The sequence below is a fragment of the Engystomops pustulosus genome, chromosome 9 (assembly GCF_040894005.1).
Source record: "Engystomops pustulosus chromosome 9, aEngPut4.maternal, whole genome shotgun sequence".
Taxonomy (NCBI): domain Eukaryota; kingdom Metazoa; phylum Chordata; class Amphibia; order Anura; family Leptodactylidae; genus Engystomops; species Engystomops pustulosus.
In genome coordinates this window covers 109,373,427-109,389,750 of record NC_092419.1, presented here as the reverse complement: position 1 = coordinate 109,389,750, position 16,324 = coordinate 109,373,427, and the positions used below count along the sequence as shown (strand labels likewise).

The 16,324-nt window shown below is 51.1% G+C and overlaps 1 protein-coding gene across 1 annotated transcript in view; it reads right to left on the bottom strand.

Moving 5' to 3' along the window:
* The window catches only part of MED27 (mediator complex subunit 27), a 145,226-nt gene extending 129,181 nt beyond the window's left edge, over nt 1-16,045 (bottom strand). Inside the window, exons 1-2 of the mRNA XM_072125580.1 lie at nt 15,757-16,045; nt 13,796-13,940 (exon numbers count right to left, since the gene is read on the bottom strand). Of these exons, the coding sequence (XP_071981681.1) occupies nt 13,796-13,940; nt 15,757-15,962 (351 nt within the window). The 5' untranslated portion in view covers nt 15,963-16,045. The remainder of the gene's footprint in view (nt 1-13,795; nt 13,941-15,756) is intronic.
* Between the last annotated feature and the right edge of the window lie 279 nt (nt 16,046-16,324).

The following is a 16,324-nucleotide window of genomic DNA, read 5'->3' as shown; positions in this document are numbered from 1 at the left end:
GAAGACGGCTGGACGGCAGCGGGGGCCCACGAGGCAGAAGACGGCTGGACGGCAGCGGGGGCCCACGAGGCAGAAGACGGCTGGACGGCAGCGGGGGCCCACGAGGCAGAAGACGGCTGGACGGCAGCGGGGGCCCACGAGGCAGAAGACGGCTGGACGGCAGCGGGGGCCCACGAGGCAGAAGACGGCTGGACGGCAGCGGGGGCCCACGAGGCAGAAGACGGCTGGACGGCAGCGGGGGCCCACGAGGCAGAAGACGGCTGGACGGCAGCGGGGGCCCACGAGGCAGAAGACGGCTGGACGGCAGCGGGGGCCCACGAGGCAGAAGACGGCTGGACGGCAGCGGGGGCCCACGAGGCAGAAGACGGCTGGACGGCAGCGGGGGCCCACGAGGCAGAAGACGGCTGGACGACAGCGGGGCCCACGAGGCAGAAGACGGCTGGACGACAGCGGGGGCCCACGAGGCAGAAGACGGCTGGACGACAGCGGGGGCCCACGAGGCAGAAGACGGCTGGACGACAGCATGGGCCACAATGCAGAAGACGGCTGGACGGCGGTGTGGCCCACAAGACAGATGGACGGCAGTGGGGGCCATGAGGAAGAAAATGGCTGAATGGCAGCGGGGGCCACGAGGCAAAAAAAGGGCGGACAGCAGCAGGGGCCACAAGGGAAAAGATGGATGGATGGCAGCAGGGGCCACAAGGGAGAAGATGGATGGACGGCAGCGGGGGCCACAAGGCAGGATGAAAGCCGGGACATTATTTTTGGGATTTGGGCAGGAATGTAAGAGACAGCAGGGTGAAGCCTCCTCAGTGCAGATACAAGACACTGGGGTAATGAAGAGCAGCTCTGCCAATCTCATTTCACATTCACCGGCTCATCTTCCCATCCGACTCCATACTGTGCAAACATCACTTACTGACCTTTTACATCTGAAGGACGATGCACAGTCTGCCAAAACCAGGCCGCGTAACCTTTACACATCCACCTATATCCTGCATCTACATCCCTATCACTCACCAAATCACAGGCACCTCACCCATAGTGACAGCTCCAGGGCGGATGACTCGCTGACACACTCTAACAAACCACTTCTGGCTCTGAGCAAAGAATTTCCATTCACTGGAAGCAAGCAGGAGTGCAGAAAGCTGGTACAACTTACACCAGGCGGCTGCGAGGAATGGGGGATGGGGGGACTGGAGACAAGTCAGGACCCCCTGAGGTGCAGGTAAAGGGGGACAGATGGAGAGAAACCCCCCGCCCCGGACATGGAAGGAGAATGATCCACTTCACACAGTGTCAGTAAAAGGGGAAGGGATCCGCTAAGGCAATTGGTCTACGAGCAGTCAGCACCCGGTATCGCCGGACCCTATAAGGTTCTTCTTATCCATAAAGCCTGGAGGATCCGGCAGGATCTGGCGGATGTCACATCATCACATCCACCGTCAATCGGCAAAAAACAAAAGGCCAAGAGACAAAAGACACCCCCAGTGCATTTGGAGAAGCTACAGTCCTGGATTATAAATCCATTTCTCACAGTCTATATGGTCACAGCTGATGACCCCTGCAATGAAGCTACACCCTAATTGCATCTCACTTTCTATGCAGATAGATAATTAGGATAAATCGGAGCCCCCAATGTAATACTTCTCCCTTGCACTAGTCCTGTCCACCCCCCACTACATGCTCCGGGGGGGGGGGGGGGGGGGGGGCACGTGGATATGACTGGGGATTGATCCTACCAGATAAATACATATCGGATTATGGAAAGCGCCGACGCAGCAGGATCCTCGCTGGATGAGGCTCGTATCAATAGCAATCAGGAGGGCGAGGGCGCACACAGGAGGGCCGCCTAATCCCCCTAATCCTTACATGCTGTGGGAAATTCTATGGCATTTGCTTTTTTTGCTGAAAATAGGATCCCTGAAAAGAGATCAATATCCCCTGGTGTGCGACTAGAACCCCTGGATCAATATCCCCTGGTGTGCGACTAGAACCCCTGGATCAATATCCCCTGGTGTGCGACTAGTACCCCTGGATCAATATCCCCTGGTGTGCGACTAGAACCCCTGGATCAATATCCCCTGGTGTGCGACTAGAACCCCTGGATCAATATCCCCTGGTGTGCGACTAGAACCCCTGGATCAATATCCCCTGGTGTGCGACTAGAACCCCTGGATCAATATCCCCTGGTGTGCGACTAGTACCCCTGGATCAATATCCCCTGGTGTGCGACTAGAACCCCTGGATCAATATCCCCTGGTGTGCGACTAGAACCCCTGGATCAATATCCCCTGGTGTGCGACTAGAACCCCTGGATCAATATCCCCTGGTGTGCGACTAGAACCCCTGGATCAATATCCCCTGGTGTGCGACTAGAACCCCTGGATCAATATCCCCTGGTGTGCGACTAGAACCCCTGGATCAATATCCCCTGGTGTGCGACTAGAACCCCTGGATCAATATCCCCTGGTGTGCGACTAGAACCCCTGGATCAATATCCCCTGGTGTGCGACTAGAACCCCTGGATCAATATCCCCTGGTGTGCGACTAGAACCCCTGGATCAATATCCCCTGGTGTGCGACTAGAACCCCTGGATCAATATCCCCTGGTGTGCGACTAGAACCCCTGGATCAATATCCCCTGGTGTGCGACTAGAACCCCTGGATCAATATCCCCTGGTGTGCGACTAGTACCCCTGGATCAATATCCCCTGGTGTGCGACTAGAACCCCTGGATCAATATCCCCTGGTGTGCGACTAGAACCCCTGGATCAATATCCCCTGGTGTGCGACTAGAACCCCTGGATCAATATCCCCTGGTGTGCGACTAGAACCCCTGGATCAATATCCCCTGGTGTGCGACTAGAACCCCTGGATCAATATCCCCCCCCTGATGCGTAATTAGAACCCCAAAAAGAGATCGCAATATTTTAGCTTGTGCTTAGGGTCAGTGTCATGTTGGGAGGTTCGGCCCAAGCGGATGTCCAGAGCTCTGGAAGAGGTTCTCATCCAGGATCTCTCTGTACTTCTGTACATCTTTCCTTCCATTACCCCCAGTGGTCCTGTCCCCCCCATAGCCTGATGCTGCCCCCCAGTATTGGGCACTGTCCCCCCATAGCCTGATGCTGCCCCCCCTCCCCCATAGCCTGATGCTGCCCTCCAGTATTGGGCACTGTCCCCCCCATAGCCTGGTGCTGCCCCCCATGTGTCACTGCTGGGACTGTATTTGGCCGGTGATGAGCGGCGCCGGTTTTCTCCACTCCTTAGAATTATCACCATAAAGTCCAATCTCCATCTCCTCGGAGCAGAGAATCTTATTCCTCATGGTCCGGACCCTCCATGTGTTCTGCTCCCTGTATGCGGCTTCCATGTGTCTTACCCCGAGGAGAAGCTTCCAGACTCTGCCATAAAGACCCGACTGCTGGAGGCTGCAGTGATAGGAGACCCCCACCTACCTACCTCCTGCAGTGATAGGAGACCCCCACCTACCTACCTCCTGCAGTTATAGGTGACCCCCACCTACCTACCTCCTGCATCTCTGGAGCTCAGACACAGGGATCTCTGGGGATCTTCTTTACCTCTCACTGGACGCCAGGCCAAGGAATAGCTGTGGTCGTCCAAAACTGCTTTAAGGATTATGGAGGCCACTGTGCTCTTAGGAACCTGCAGTGCTGCAGACATTCTTTGGTAACCGTGGCCAGATCGGTGTCTTGTCTCTAAACTCCTTGGGCAGTTCTTTAGACCTCATGATTCTCACACGCTGTGACAGGTGCGGTGAGGTCTTATATAGACAAGTGTGCGTCTTACCTAATCAAGTCCAATCATTTTAATTAAACCCAGGTGGACTCCAATGAAGGAGTAGAACCATCTCAAGGAGGATCAGAAGGAAATGAACATTATGTGAGTTACATATGACAGTCACAGCAAAGGGTCTGAATACTAATGAGCATGTGATATTTTATTTATCTTGTTTATTAAATGAATAAAAAAATAAAAAATCTACATTTCATTTTTTTCCTATTAAGATGGGGTCAGAGGGCACATTAATGAGCACAAAAAAAAAAGAACTTTATTGATCTTGCCAATCGACTGCAATGAAACAAAGAGTGTAAAGTTAAAGGTGTTTGAATAAATTCCATGTATATTACGTATATGTGATTGTTACTTAATTGCTACATCCATTTCCGCTCTTTGTGTGTCTTCTGTGACGAGTAGGATTCCCTTTACATCAATTGAGAGGTTCACAGGGAAGGGCACAGCACCCCAAGACACTAAGGAAGTGCAGAATTTTTCAGAGGGGGGGGGGAATTCTATGGTATCGGCAGTAATTTTTCCCCTCTACAACAATAGGCAGTGAGGGTGGGGGGCAGCAGGGACACCTCGCTCATCTGAGGATACACCCCCACAATGCGCCTCATTATCCTGACCTCGCTCCGTATCTGCCTGGTAATGAGACGGTTACTGGAGAAGGAGCGGAGCGGGAAAAAGAAGGAGACAGAAAAAAAAAAAAAAAAAAAAGTTTTGCCAGTGAATGATTAGAAGAGTCTTCAGCGTAATCTCTGCCCCTTGTAATTTCTATTTCAGCAGCAGAGCGGGGGCCCCGCACCCACCCGGGCCCCAATCATTAGGGAACAGGAGAAGGGAAGACGGCGGAGGGGAGCGAGGAGACAAGGAGCCTCAAAGGGTCTGAAAGTAGCAGCAAAATAGATGTACAGAGACCACCGGAGGCATCAATGATGAGGGGAGGGGGACATCATGTAATAACAGACATTATACAAGGAGCCTGAATAACAATATTGGGACCGCTGCACTCCCACCCAGTCACAGCAATGGCGGCATGGAAGGCGTCCGCGCTCAATTAACCATGGAGATTTATGGAGATGTGTCCGGCTCACCGCTAACTAGGACAAGCGACAGCGCTCGTCACAGGCCGGAATATCCACAGCACAGAGGATACAAGCCATGACCTCCATCACATAGGTGCAGCTCTATTGGGAGAGATGTGTAATCATTCCTCACACTGCTGTGCTCTGTGCTCTCCGCAGCCAGTGTTATGTATTATCCCTGGGGAGATGTGTAATCAGACCTCACACTGCTGTGCTCTGTGCTCTCTGCAGCCAGTGTTATGTATTGTCCCTGGAGAGATGTGTAATCAGACCTCACACTGCTGTGCTCTGTGCTCCCTGCAGCCAGTGTTATGTATTGTCCCTGGGGAGATGTGTAATCAGACCTCACACTGCTGTGCTCTGTGCTCTCTGCAGCCAGTGTTATGTATTGTCCCTGGAGAGATGTGTAATCAGACCTCACACTGCTGTGCTCTGTGCTCTCTGCAGCCAGTGTTATGTATTGTCCCTGGAGAGATGTGTAATCATTCCTCACACTGCTGTGCTCTGTGCTCTCCGCAGCCAGTGTTATGTATTGTCCCTGGAGAGATGTGTAATCAGACCTCACACTGCTGTGCTCTCTGCAGCCAGTATTATGTACTGTCCCTGGAGAGATGTGTAATCAGACCTCACACTGCTGTGCTCTGTGCTCTCTGCAGCCAGTGTTATGTATTGTCCCCGGGGAGATGTGTAATCAGACCTCACACTGCTGTGCTCTGTGCTCTCTGCAGCCAGTGTTATGTATTGTCCCTGGCGAGATGTGTAATCAGACCTCACACTGCTGTGCTCTGTGCTCCCTGCAGCCAGTGTTATGTATTGTCCCTGGGGAGATGTGTAATCAGACCTCACACTGCTGTGCTCTGTGCTCTCTGCAGCCAGTGTTATGTATTGTCCCTGGAGAGATGTGTAATCAGACCTCACACTGCTGTGCTCTGTGCTCTCTGCAGCCAGTGTTATGTATTGTCCCTGGAGAGATGTGTAATCATTCCTCACACTGCTGTGCTCTGTGCTCTCCGCAGCCAGTGTTATGTATTGTCCCTGGAGAGATGTGTAATCAGACCTCACACTGCTGTGCTCTCTGCAGCCAGTATTATGTACTGTCCCTGGAGAGATGTGTAATCAGACCTCACACTGCTGTGCTCTGTGCTCCCTGCAGCCAGTGTTATGTATTGTCCCTGGGGAGATGTGTAATCAGACCTCACACTGCTGTGCTTTGTGCTCTCTGCAGCCAGTGTTATGTATTGTCCCTGGAGAGATGTGTAATCAGACCTCACACTGCTGTGCTCTGTGCTCCCTGCAGCCAGTGTTATGTATTGTCCCTGGGGAGATGTGTAATCAGACCTCACACTGCTGTGCTCTGTGCTCTCTGCAGCCAGTGTTATGTATTGTCCCTGGAGAGATGTGTAATCAGACCTCACACTGCTGTGCTCTGTGCTCTCTGCAGCCAGTGTTATGTATTCTCCCTGGAGAGATGTGTAATCATTCCTCACACTACTGTGCTCTGTGCTCTCTGCAGCCAGTGTTATGTACTGTCCCTGGAGAGATGTGTAATCAGACCTCACACTGCTGTGCTCTGTGCTCTCTGCAGCCAGTGTTATGTATTCTCCCTGGAGAGATGTGTAATCATTCCTCACACTGCTGTGCTCTGTGCTCTCCGCAGCCATTGTTATGTACTGTCCCTGGGGAGATGTGTAATCAGACCTCACACTGCTGTACTCTGTGCTCTCTGCAGCCAGTGTTATGTACTGTCCCTGGAGAGATGTGTAATCAGACCGCACACTGCTGTGCTCTGTGCTCTGTGCAGCCAGTGTTATGTATTGTCCCTGGGGAGATGTGTAATCAGGGGATTACACATCTCTCCAGGACAATACATAACACTGGCACAGAGCACAGCAGTGTGAGGTCTGATTACACATCTCTCCAGGGACAATACATAACACTGGCTGCAGAGAGCACAGAGCACAGCAGTGTGAGGTCTGATTACACATCTCTCCAGGGACAATTTTTCAGCATCTCATAACTTGACTCAAAGATAAAAACACAAAAAAAAAACCCCACACGCTTGTGTATGTCAGGTAGGACGCGGTGCTCCGCCACCACGGGGACGCGGGCGCCATTAGCATCCGTTTCATCGGCCGCCGCACTTTTATTTGTTAAACGGCTGATTATAAACAGCGGCTGAAAAATTAATCTGACGCGGGAATGAATTAGTAAATATTTTATACGCGGTTCAGCAGATTAAACGGATCTGAGCGCGGCCCAGGGGGACGGCACCGAGAATCCAAGACGCCTTTCATGGTGGCGCTCGGAGAGTCTCGCTATGTGCGACCAGGGAACAACATCATCCTGGACGATAACCTTGACAAGTCACAGCGGAACCGCACTCTAGTCACATCCAAAGCTGCGTCAGAAATCCCTCCAAGATCCTGGGCACAGTAAATCAGACAAGGCGTGGAAAGCACAGGGAGGCCCAGAACGGTCCAATCACACTCTACACACATCCAAAGCTGCATGAAACTAGGCAAATAGCAGGACTGATCATCTGTGCAACGTCCAGGAGCCGGCTCCTTCATGTGCAGGGCTGGGGGGAATCCTGGGCCCTCAATAGCTTTCACTCAGAGCAAAGGGGAGGGGACAGGGAGAGCGTCAGCCACATGAAGGAGCCGCCTCCAGGACACTTGGGCGACTGCTTGATGTGTAGAGAGTATCTGACCCCCCGCGGATGAATTGAGTGTTCCTTATAAGTGACGGGCGCTCAGGGGGAGACGCTGCCAGCGGAGTCCCTGGAGGAGATCGTCTGGATACAAGACCCGGAGGCGACCGCACTGCCAAGAGGAGGAATACGTGATGTACTCCGGGGACGAGCCAGGCCCTCACTGTGTACAGATAATCTATTACTCTCTGTTATCAGCCATTACATCCCGGGGAGAGGAGACTGTACAGGGGGGATACAATCTATTACTCTCTGTTATCAGCCGTTACACCCCGGGGAGAGGAGACTGTACAGGGGGGGGGATACAATCTATTACTCTCTGTTATCAGCCATTACACCACGGGGAGAGGAGACTGTACAGGGGGGGGGATACAATCTATTACTCTCTGTTATCTGCCATTACATCCCGGGGAGAGGAGACTGTACAGGGGGGATACAATCTATTACTCTCTGTTATCTGCCATTACATCCCGGGGAGAGGAGACTGTACAGGGGGGGGGGTACAATCTATTACTCTCTGTTATCAGCCATTACATCCTGGGGAGAGGAGACTGTACAGGGGGGATACAAGCTATTACTCTCTGTTATCAGCCATTACACCCCGGGGAGAGGAGACTGTACAGGGGGGATACAATCTATTACTCTCTGTTATCAGCCATTACATCCCGGGGAGAGGAGACTGTACAGGGGGGGATACAATCTATTACTCTCTGTTATCAGCCATTACATCCCGGGGAGAGGAGACTGTACAGGGGGGGGGGGGATACAATCTATTACTCTCTGTTATCAGCCATTACATCCTGGGGAGAGGAGACTGTAGAGGGGGGATACAATCTATTACTCTCTGTTATCAGCCATTACATCCCGGGGAGAGGAGACTGTACAGGGGGGGATACAATCTATTACTCTCTGTTATCAGCCAGGGGACATGGTATTAGGGCATCTCTCATAGCACCGCAGCCCATGCACGCTGTAGGGTAATTTCTCTGTAGTTATGTGATGAGTATAATCGGCTCCTATATCCCGTGTTGCAGATTTCGGGTTTCTGGCCTGTAAGTGCTCTGATACTTGTGCTCTTCTCGCCCTGACACCACGTCCCTGTGGCTGATCGATAGGGATTACTATGGGTTGAGCCCCTCACATCAATCCATCGATCGCAGAGACGCAGCGGCTTTACAATGGAAAAGCGCAAAATTTGTTTATTAGATTATGGACACAGAATTAGTGGGTCGTCAACGGAGTGCATGGTCAACGTGAGGAGCGCCCAACGAGAGCCCCAACACTGGGGAAGATTTGTTTATACAGGGGAAGTTCCAATATGTGAGACTTCCATAAGCAAGATACGGGGGGCTACAGTTATGCTGAACAATGGGCACCACCAAACAGAACAGGCCCCAAATGTGTTTCATGGGGTCTTTGCCTCTGATTGGCTTGTACATGGCCACACTGTCCTGGAGAGTTGGGAACCTATAGATACCAGGATGGCTTTCCCCTATAGACAGAGCAATCAGATGATCAGCAATCACAGATTACAAATGTGGATTATTAGCACGAGGCGGAATTAGTGGCATTTCCTCCATTAATTGGTGTGAACGCCGGGAGGCAGAGGGAACGCTGATAAATAAGACGCCTCCTCTCCACCGCGCTGCCGCCAGAGATTTCATGATAATTGTTTTTCCTGGGGCGCGAATCGTCACAGGCGGATAAACCTTAACGAAATTAGCTAAGAGGAGCGGCGCCAAGAAGATGGTACAAGGACAAGAGAAACTAAAAGTTACAATGTATCATCAAGGGTCTCTATGGGGCCCCTAGAAGAGGGGGGCCCAGTGGAAACAAAACCTTTATGAGGAGCTGCCAGTTCTCTAGGGGTCAAAAGGGACACAAAACCTTCAGTGAGGGTGAAGGGGTCTATATTGGGGGTGGGGCGGTCGCCATCAATCAGAAGGATTGCTACAGAATTCTGGTCTAGTGCCGTTTTTTGCACCCAATTAGCCCACGGGAAGCGGGAGGGGTTTATGGTAAAGGGGTGTGGCACATCATTATCTGACTCTGGCACAATATCAGTCTATTAGTAGGCCTCACCATCAAAATGCCTGCTTGCTGTAGGTGAATAGAAGAATACTGAAAACTTGTACTTCTCAAAGCTGAAGGTTTGTTACTTGCAACTTTTTAGGAGAGTTGTTTCCTGGCGCGTAGTCGGTGAGGACGCGCCAGTGCTGGAGGGCGATTACAGATGCTGCACCCAGGGGCTTTAGACTTGTGTCGGGTGGGGGCAGGGAGGACACTGATGTTGGAATATATGAAGCCTGCCCGTTCTCTGCGATGTTGCTGACACAGGGATTATGCTAAACCTCGGAGAGAGCGCGGCTCCCAAATTCCGAGCAGGAGCTTGTTAGGCGGCTGAAGTTTGATGTCAGGTTCTACATTATCACTTCTGCCCTTCACAGGCGTCCTCTGCAATCCTGCCCCGCTACCCCTGCTTGCCTGCTATCCGCCTGCCACATAGTTACTCAAGCAAGCAGTAATGGAAGAACAAGCGGCGGCGGGAGGGAGAGGGGAGATGCCCTTATCTCAGCTCATCAAATATACAAGGTGGAGGCAGCAATCGGGGGGCGGAGGGGGGCACATTAATTATTGAGACGCAGGGAAAACAAAATACAGAACAGCAAGAAACAGCTGCCACAAAAATAAGAAACCGAAAGGGGGGGGGGGCGCTACCGTGACCGGACCCAAGGTCACCAAGTCTGCTAACACAGCAAAATAGTCCCAGGAACCAAACCGCGACCCAGAGTCACTGACCTGGCCCTAATACGTGCGCTAGCAACACAATTACCATCAACTAGACGGGATTTAAAGGGGCGGCAGCTGCCAGCGCTCATATACAGTCATCTACACGAGGGAAGAAGCAGATAAACTTCTGCCAGATACAGCGGCTGAACCTTTATCATCTCCATAGAAGAATCCGGGCTCATCTGTAATATGGATCCTGGTCCTCCCACACAGGCCGATACCTGGATCAGGATATCAGTGGTTATTGAATTCCATGGGAACCAGGATCCATACGAAGCATCGGGATTCTGCAAAAATATTGAGCTGTTTTTTCAGACTCCACTGAAACTAAACATCATCGATAAGAAGAATCCGTGACAAGACGGGTAAAAGCCGCCAACTGGTGTATGATAGCGCCCTAGCATTGAAGAGGGTAATGGGACACATGTGCGGACATCATGTGACAGAGCAGTGGTATCTACAGGAGCAATTCTTCTGCACGATGCCATGTGATCCTGGTGGGGTAGTGAAGTCGGCACATTGTTATACGAAACCTTGATTCAAATCTGTCGGATCCACCTCTTTATTTGGTTCCCTCACTACTGTGCAGGTGAAGACCAGGCTCTGGACACTACTCTTGGCATTACCTGGTTCTGAGCGGGTCCTATTCCGGGAACTGGTTCCTAAAATGTCCTGGTTTTGGTTCTATATCTCTCAGGTTGCTGATCCTAAATCTCTTGGTTCTGACCGATATACGGGGGGGGTCCATGCTCCTGGTCTGAACCCCTTGTCTAGATCTCATGTTTGGTGCACGCAGCACATCTAGTCATGGGGTTTCCTCTACTCCACTACATATCTCCCAAGCACATGATCTTACTGGTGGCTGTGGCCTGGAACATCACAGCCACCATTGTGTGGCTGTGCCACGAAAGATAGATCATGTGCGACCTTCTGCTGGACTGCACGGCCCGTAACTGGGAAAAGACAGGACATGTCCTATCACTCACCGTATTACTGCCATCTATGGGGGATGCATGTATGGCCGCAAGCCAAGAGCCCCCCGACGGTCGTGTGCATGGGGCCTTAAAGTGAGATGTTAATTGCTTGTTTCAAGTCAGGGAGGGGGAGAATTTACCATTGAAGTCAAGCTCTCCCCACCTCTGAACGCCTTGACCCATGTGATTGAAATCATGTGCCGGACTTCAAGAGAAGAGGCTTTCTGAAACAGGGAAAGCTTGACTTCAGTGTTAAACTCTCCGCCTGATTTTCTGGATGATTCCACCACACAGGACCATGAAAGAGGCATCATATAGAAGCTGCTCAGCTGATTGACAACATGCTGGTAGCTTATTAGGTAAATTTCTGATGACAGGTTCCCTTTAAATACGGCAACTGGTGGTGCATTGTTAGAGAACACTGATGCTCCTGCGTTCTGCCGATAATGCGGTATCCTGCAGGTGGGGCCGTCCCAAACACATTAATATCCTTCCCTAATGGTATGATGCTGGTTATAAATGTAAGACGACAGAGAAGAAGGAAACAATGGCGGACGGGCGCAGTTATAGCGCAGCTGATGGTACAAGACTTTGTTAAGATCCGATGATCAATGAATCCGGCAGTAATGGGTGGGTGTCAGGCGCTCATCTCCTCCTGATATATGCAGCTCAAAATATGAAGTGTCTAGACGCCCCGACAAGCGCCCTGCGCCAGCGGCAAGAGGGAACGAGAAAAAAATATACAGAAAAAAGGGAAAGTTTCAATTTGGACTTTTGAAAGATTGGAGAATGATAGAAGAATCTATGAAGATGAATGGCTGTTTGCTGCTCGGTGAATCTAATAAATCAATCACACGTTCTCGTTTCAGCAGATTACTGCGGTAAGCAAAAAATAAAAAAAAATAAACCTGCGACATCTATGGAAAACGGCTGACGGCATCAACAGCCGAGGAACCGCTAGTGGCTGGGCGATACACGGCGCAATTATATCCATCAGTTACCTCTGAGAGACTCATCCGTACGGCTACAATCAGGTCAGGACACGTCTGATATCCGGGACCCCGCTTAACGGTCAGTCCAGGATTAGTAAAACATGGCTGATTCCTTCTATAAACAGCGCCACCCCTGTGCAAAGGTTGTGCGAGGTACTGCAGCCCAGTCCCATGCATTTCAGTGAGATGACACACCAGACACAACCCATGGACAGGCAGACGCACTTTTTCTCTAAATCTGCTTTATCATTCTAGGCAAAGGAAAGACAAATTCCCAAAAATGGAGGAGAGGATGCCTTATGGAGCGGTTTCTATGGTACGAATATCCATATATAAAGGGAAATGACAATATGACTGCAGATTCCTCTCCAAACCTACCAATAGGTGAGGAATAGGTAGGATAGGTGTGAAGTAAACACGTATGACATTCTGAAAATCAGGTCATCCAGAGCTATAATTGATGGGAAACCTAAGGAGAGGCCATGAATATGTACATGATGGGGTCTAATTATCAGAACCCCAATAGTTGGAGAGACAAGCCCCCCTCATTGTGCACCTGGTGCAGGGCTGTGCCTCATCCTGCAGCTCTATAGGGTCATGTGTCTGGAGGAACAAGGATGGAGCTGTGTCCCCACTTTTCTGTATATTTATCCAGGTCCTGGTGGTTGAGCCCCCCCTCCCCAATAGCCGTTCATCATCTAAAAGTCCCCAGACCCCTTCATCTTATGAAGAATGAGGCAACCAGTAATTGGTAGAGTACAAAGTGCTGGGGGTCTCCAATACACAGATCTATAGCAGGGATGCTGTACATATACTGGTATCTGCAGACCCCAGGACATTGCTGGATGTGAGAAGAGCCCCCCACTAACTGCACCACAAAGTAGATACCGCTGAACCCAGATATGGTCATTGTGACCCCTGTGCTTGCTGGTACCTGCCATGTGAAGGACCTGCATCTTCCATTACTCCTATGACTGCCCATCCCAACACCATTATCCAGCGCTGATGTGAACAGCGCCTTAGGCCGCACTCGGGGCGCCTCCACATGGGACGCCGTGTTTGCATCACGTAATGTAACACAATACAAAGTCACTTAAACAGGTGCCCGGAGAAAGAGTCTCAACTGCAATGAGAACGGCACGTGGGAACGTGGCCTTAGCCGCCATGGATCATAAATCAGCCACTTATATCTAACACTTTTCTGCAGGAGGAGGACAATTTACCATTCAGGGTACAGGGAAAGCTGGGTGACAAGTGCGAGGTTAGCTACTGTGAGAAACCTGTCGGCTTTCTTCCAGCTTTCCCAAGGATAAATATAACCAGGTGTTGGTGGTGGGGGGTGTCCAGGCCTCTGATTCTCAATGTGTTGGTATAGAAGAGCTGATTGGACCTTAGTCTGTGTCCAGGGAGGGGGGGGGGGGGTCAGAGCAGTGGTCTTACCTTATTGGACCACTTGTAGGCCTGGAGCAGCTGGCTGTAGAGCGGGGTCTTGTCGTGGACGGGGTCCAGGCTCAGTAAGCCGCTGTTATGGAGCGGATGGTTCTCAGAGGGTTTCCCCACCAGGTTACTCAGCCGTTCCAGTTCACTGGAGAGATAAAATAATAGGTTGGTACTACAACTCCCAGCATTGCCCTGTGCACATGAGAAGGGGGGGGTGGCACAGGATACGGGCAGTGACTTATCCTCACCCTATAATAACCGCTGCACCCACCAAGACAAAACAGTGGGACAAGGCACCACTCACTGCGCTGATACACTGTAACAAACCATCAGGACAAGTTACATTATACATCAGTCATGTGACCCCCCCTCCCTCCAGTCCTGTACATTATACATGAGTCATGTGACCCCCCCTCCCTCCAGTCCTGTACATTATACATCAGTCATGTGACCCCCCCTCCCTCCAGTCCTGTACATTATACATCAGTCATGTGACCCCCCCCTCCCTCCAGTCCTGTACATTATACATCAGTCATGTGACCCCCCCCTCCCTCCAGTCCTGTACATTATATATCAGTCATGTGACCCCCCCCTCCCTCCAGTCCTGTACGTTATACATCAGTCATGTGACCCCCCTCCCTCCAGAGTCCTGTACATTATATATCAGTCATGTGACCCCCTCCAGTCCTGTACATTATACATCAGTCATGTGACCCCCCCTCCCTCCAGTCCTGTACATTATATATCAGTCATGTGACCCCCCTCCCTCCAGAGTCCTGTACATTATATATCAGTCATGTGACCCCCTCCAGTCCTGTACATTATACATCAGTCATGTGACCCCCCTCCCTCCAGTCCTGTACATTATACATCAGTCATGTGACCCCCTCCCTCCAGAGTCCTGTACATTATGTCAGTCATGTGACCCCCTCCCTCCAGAGTCCTGTACATTATACATCAGTCATGTGACCCCCTCCAGTCCTGTACATTATACATCAGTCATGTGACCCCCTCCAGTCCTGTACATTATACATCAGTCATGTGACCCCCTCCAGTCCTGTACATTATACATCAGTCATGTGACTCCCTCCAGTCCTGTACATTATACATCAGTCATGTGACCCCCTCCAGTCCTGTACATTATATATCAGTCATGTGACCCCCTCCAGTCCTGTACATTATATATCAGTCATGTGACCCCCTCCAGTTCTGTACATTATATATCAGTCATGTGACCCCCTCCAGTCCTGTACATTATACATCAGTCATGTGACCCCCTCCAGTCCTGTACATTATACATCAGTCATGTGACCCCCTCCAGTCCTGTACATTATATATCAGTCATGTGACCCCCTCCAGTTCTGTACATTATACATCAGTCATGTGACCCCCTCCAGTCCTGTACATTATACATCAGTCATGTGACCCCCCCCCTCCAGTCCTGTACATTATATATCAGTCATGTGACCCCCTCCAGTCCTGTACATTATACATCAGTCATGTGACCCCCTCCCTCCAGAGTCCTGTACATTATACATCAGTCATGTGACCCCCTCCAGTCCTGTACATTATACATCAGTCATGTGACCCCCTCCCTCCAGAGTCCTGTACATTATATGTCAGTCATGTGACCCCCTCCAGTCCTGTACATTATATATCAGTCATGTGACTCCCTCCAGTCCTGTACATTATACATCAGTCATGTGACCCCCTCCCTCCAGAGTCCTGTACATTATATGTCAGTCATGTGACCCCCTCCAGTCCTGTACATTATACATCAGTCATGTGACCCCCTCCAGTCCTGTACATTATATATCAGTCATGTGACCCCCTCCAGTCCTGTACATTATATATCAGTCATGTGACCCCCTCCAGTCCTGTACATTATATATCAGTCATGTGACCCCCTCCAGTCCTGTACATTATATATCAGTCATGTGACCCCCTCCCCCGGTCCGTACTTGAGGTCCCGGTTGACGGAGTGCAGGTTGTCCTGGAAGTCGCTGATGAAGGACCTCTCCCGGGCCTCCTGGCTCTCCTTGTTCTTCATGCCATCCTTCAGGCAGTCAAAGACGCGGGTGACGCTGGAGCGCAGGGCCTGGATGGAGTGTATGGCCTGGGAGAAAGCCTCCAGGTTCACACCGACGTTCAGCGGGTCCGCCATCATCCTGCACAGCCGCTGCTAGGGCACCGTCGCCGAGTGATGACGTCAGGGGCGCGCAGGGCACGCCGGGTGTTGTAGTGTGGCGAGAGCGCTGTGCTTGTGCTGACAAAGAGACGTCAACCTGTTATCACTATCTTACAGCATTCACACAGCTTTCCCATAACCCTGAATAGATCTGCCACTGGAAGCTGTGTGAGATAATGGTTATTCCACCTCCATGGTTGTTACCCAGCTTTTCCAGGGCACTGAACGACTAACCTACCATGTTGTACACAATATGACATATAAGGGCAGGTAACTGTGCCTCTCAGTAGTGCTATCACTGACACCTGGAGACTGAGAGCTGAGGGTCTGTTACATTGTAC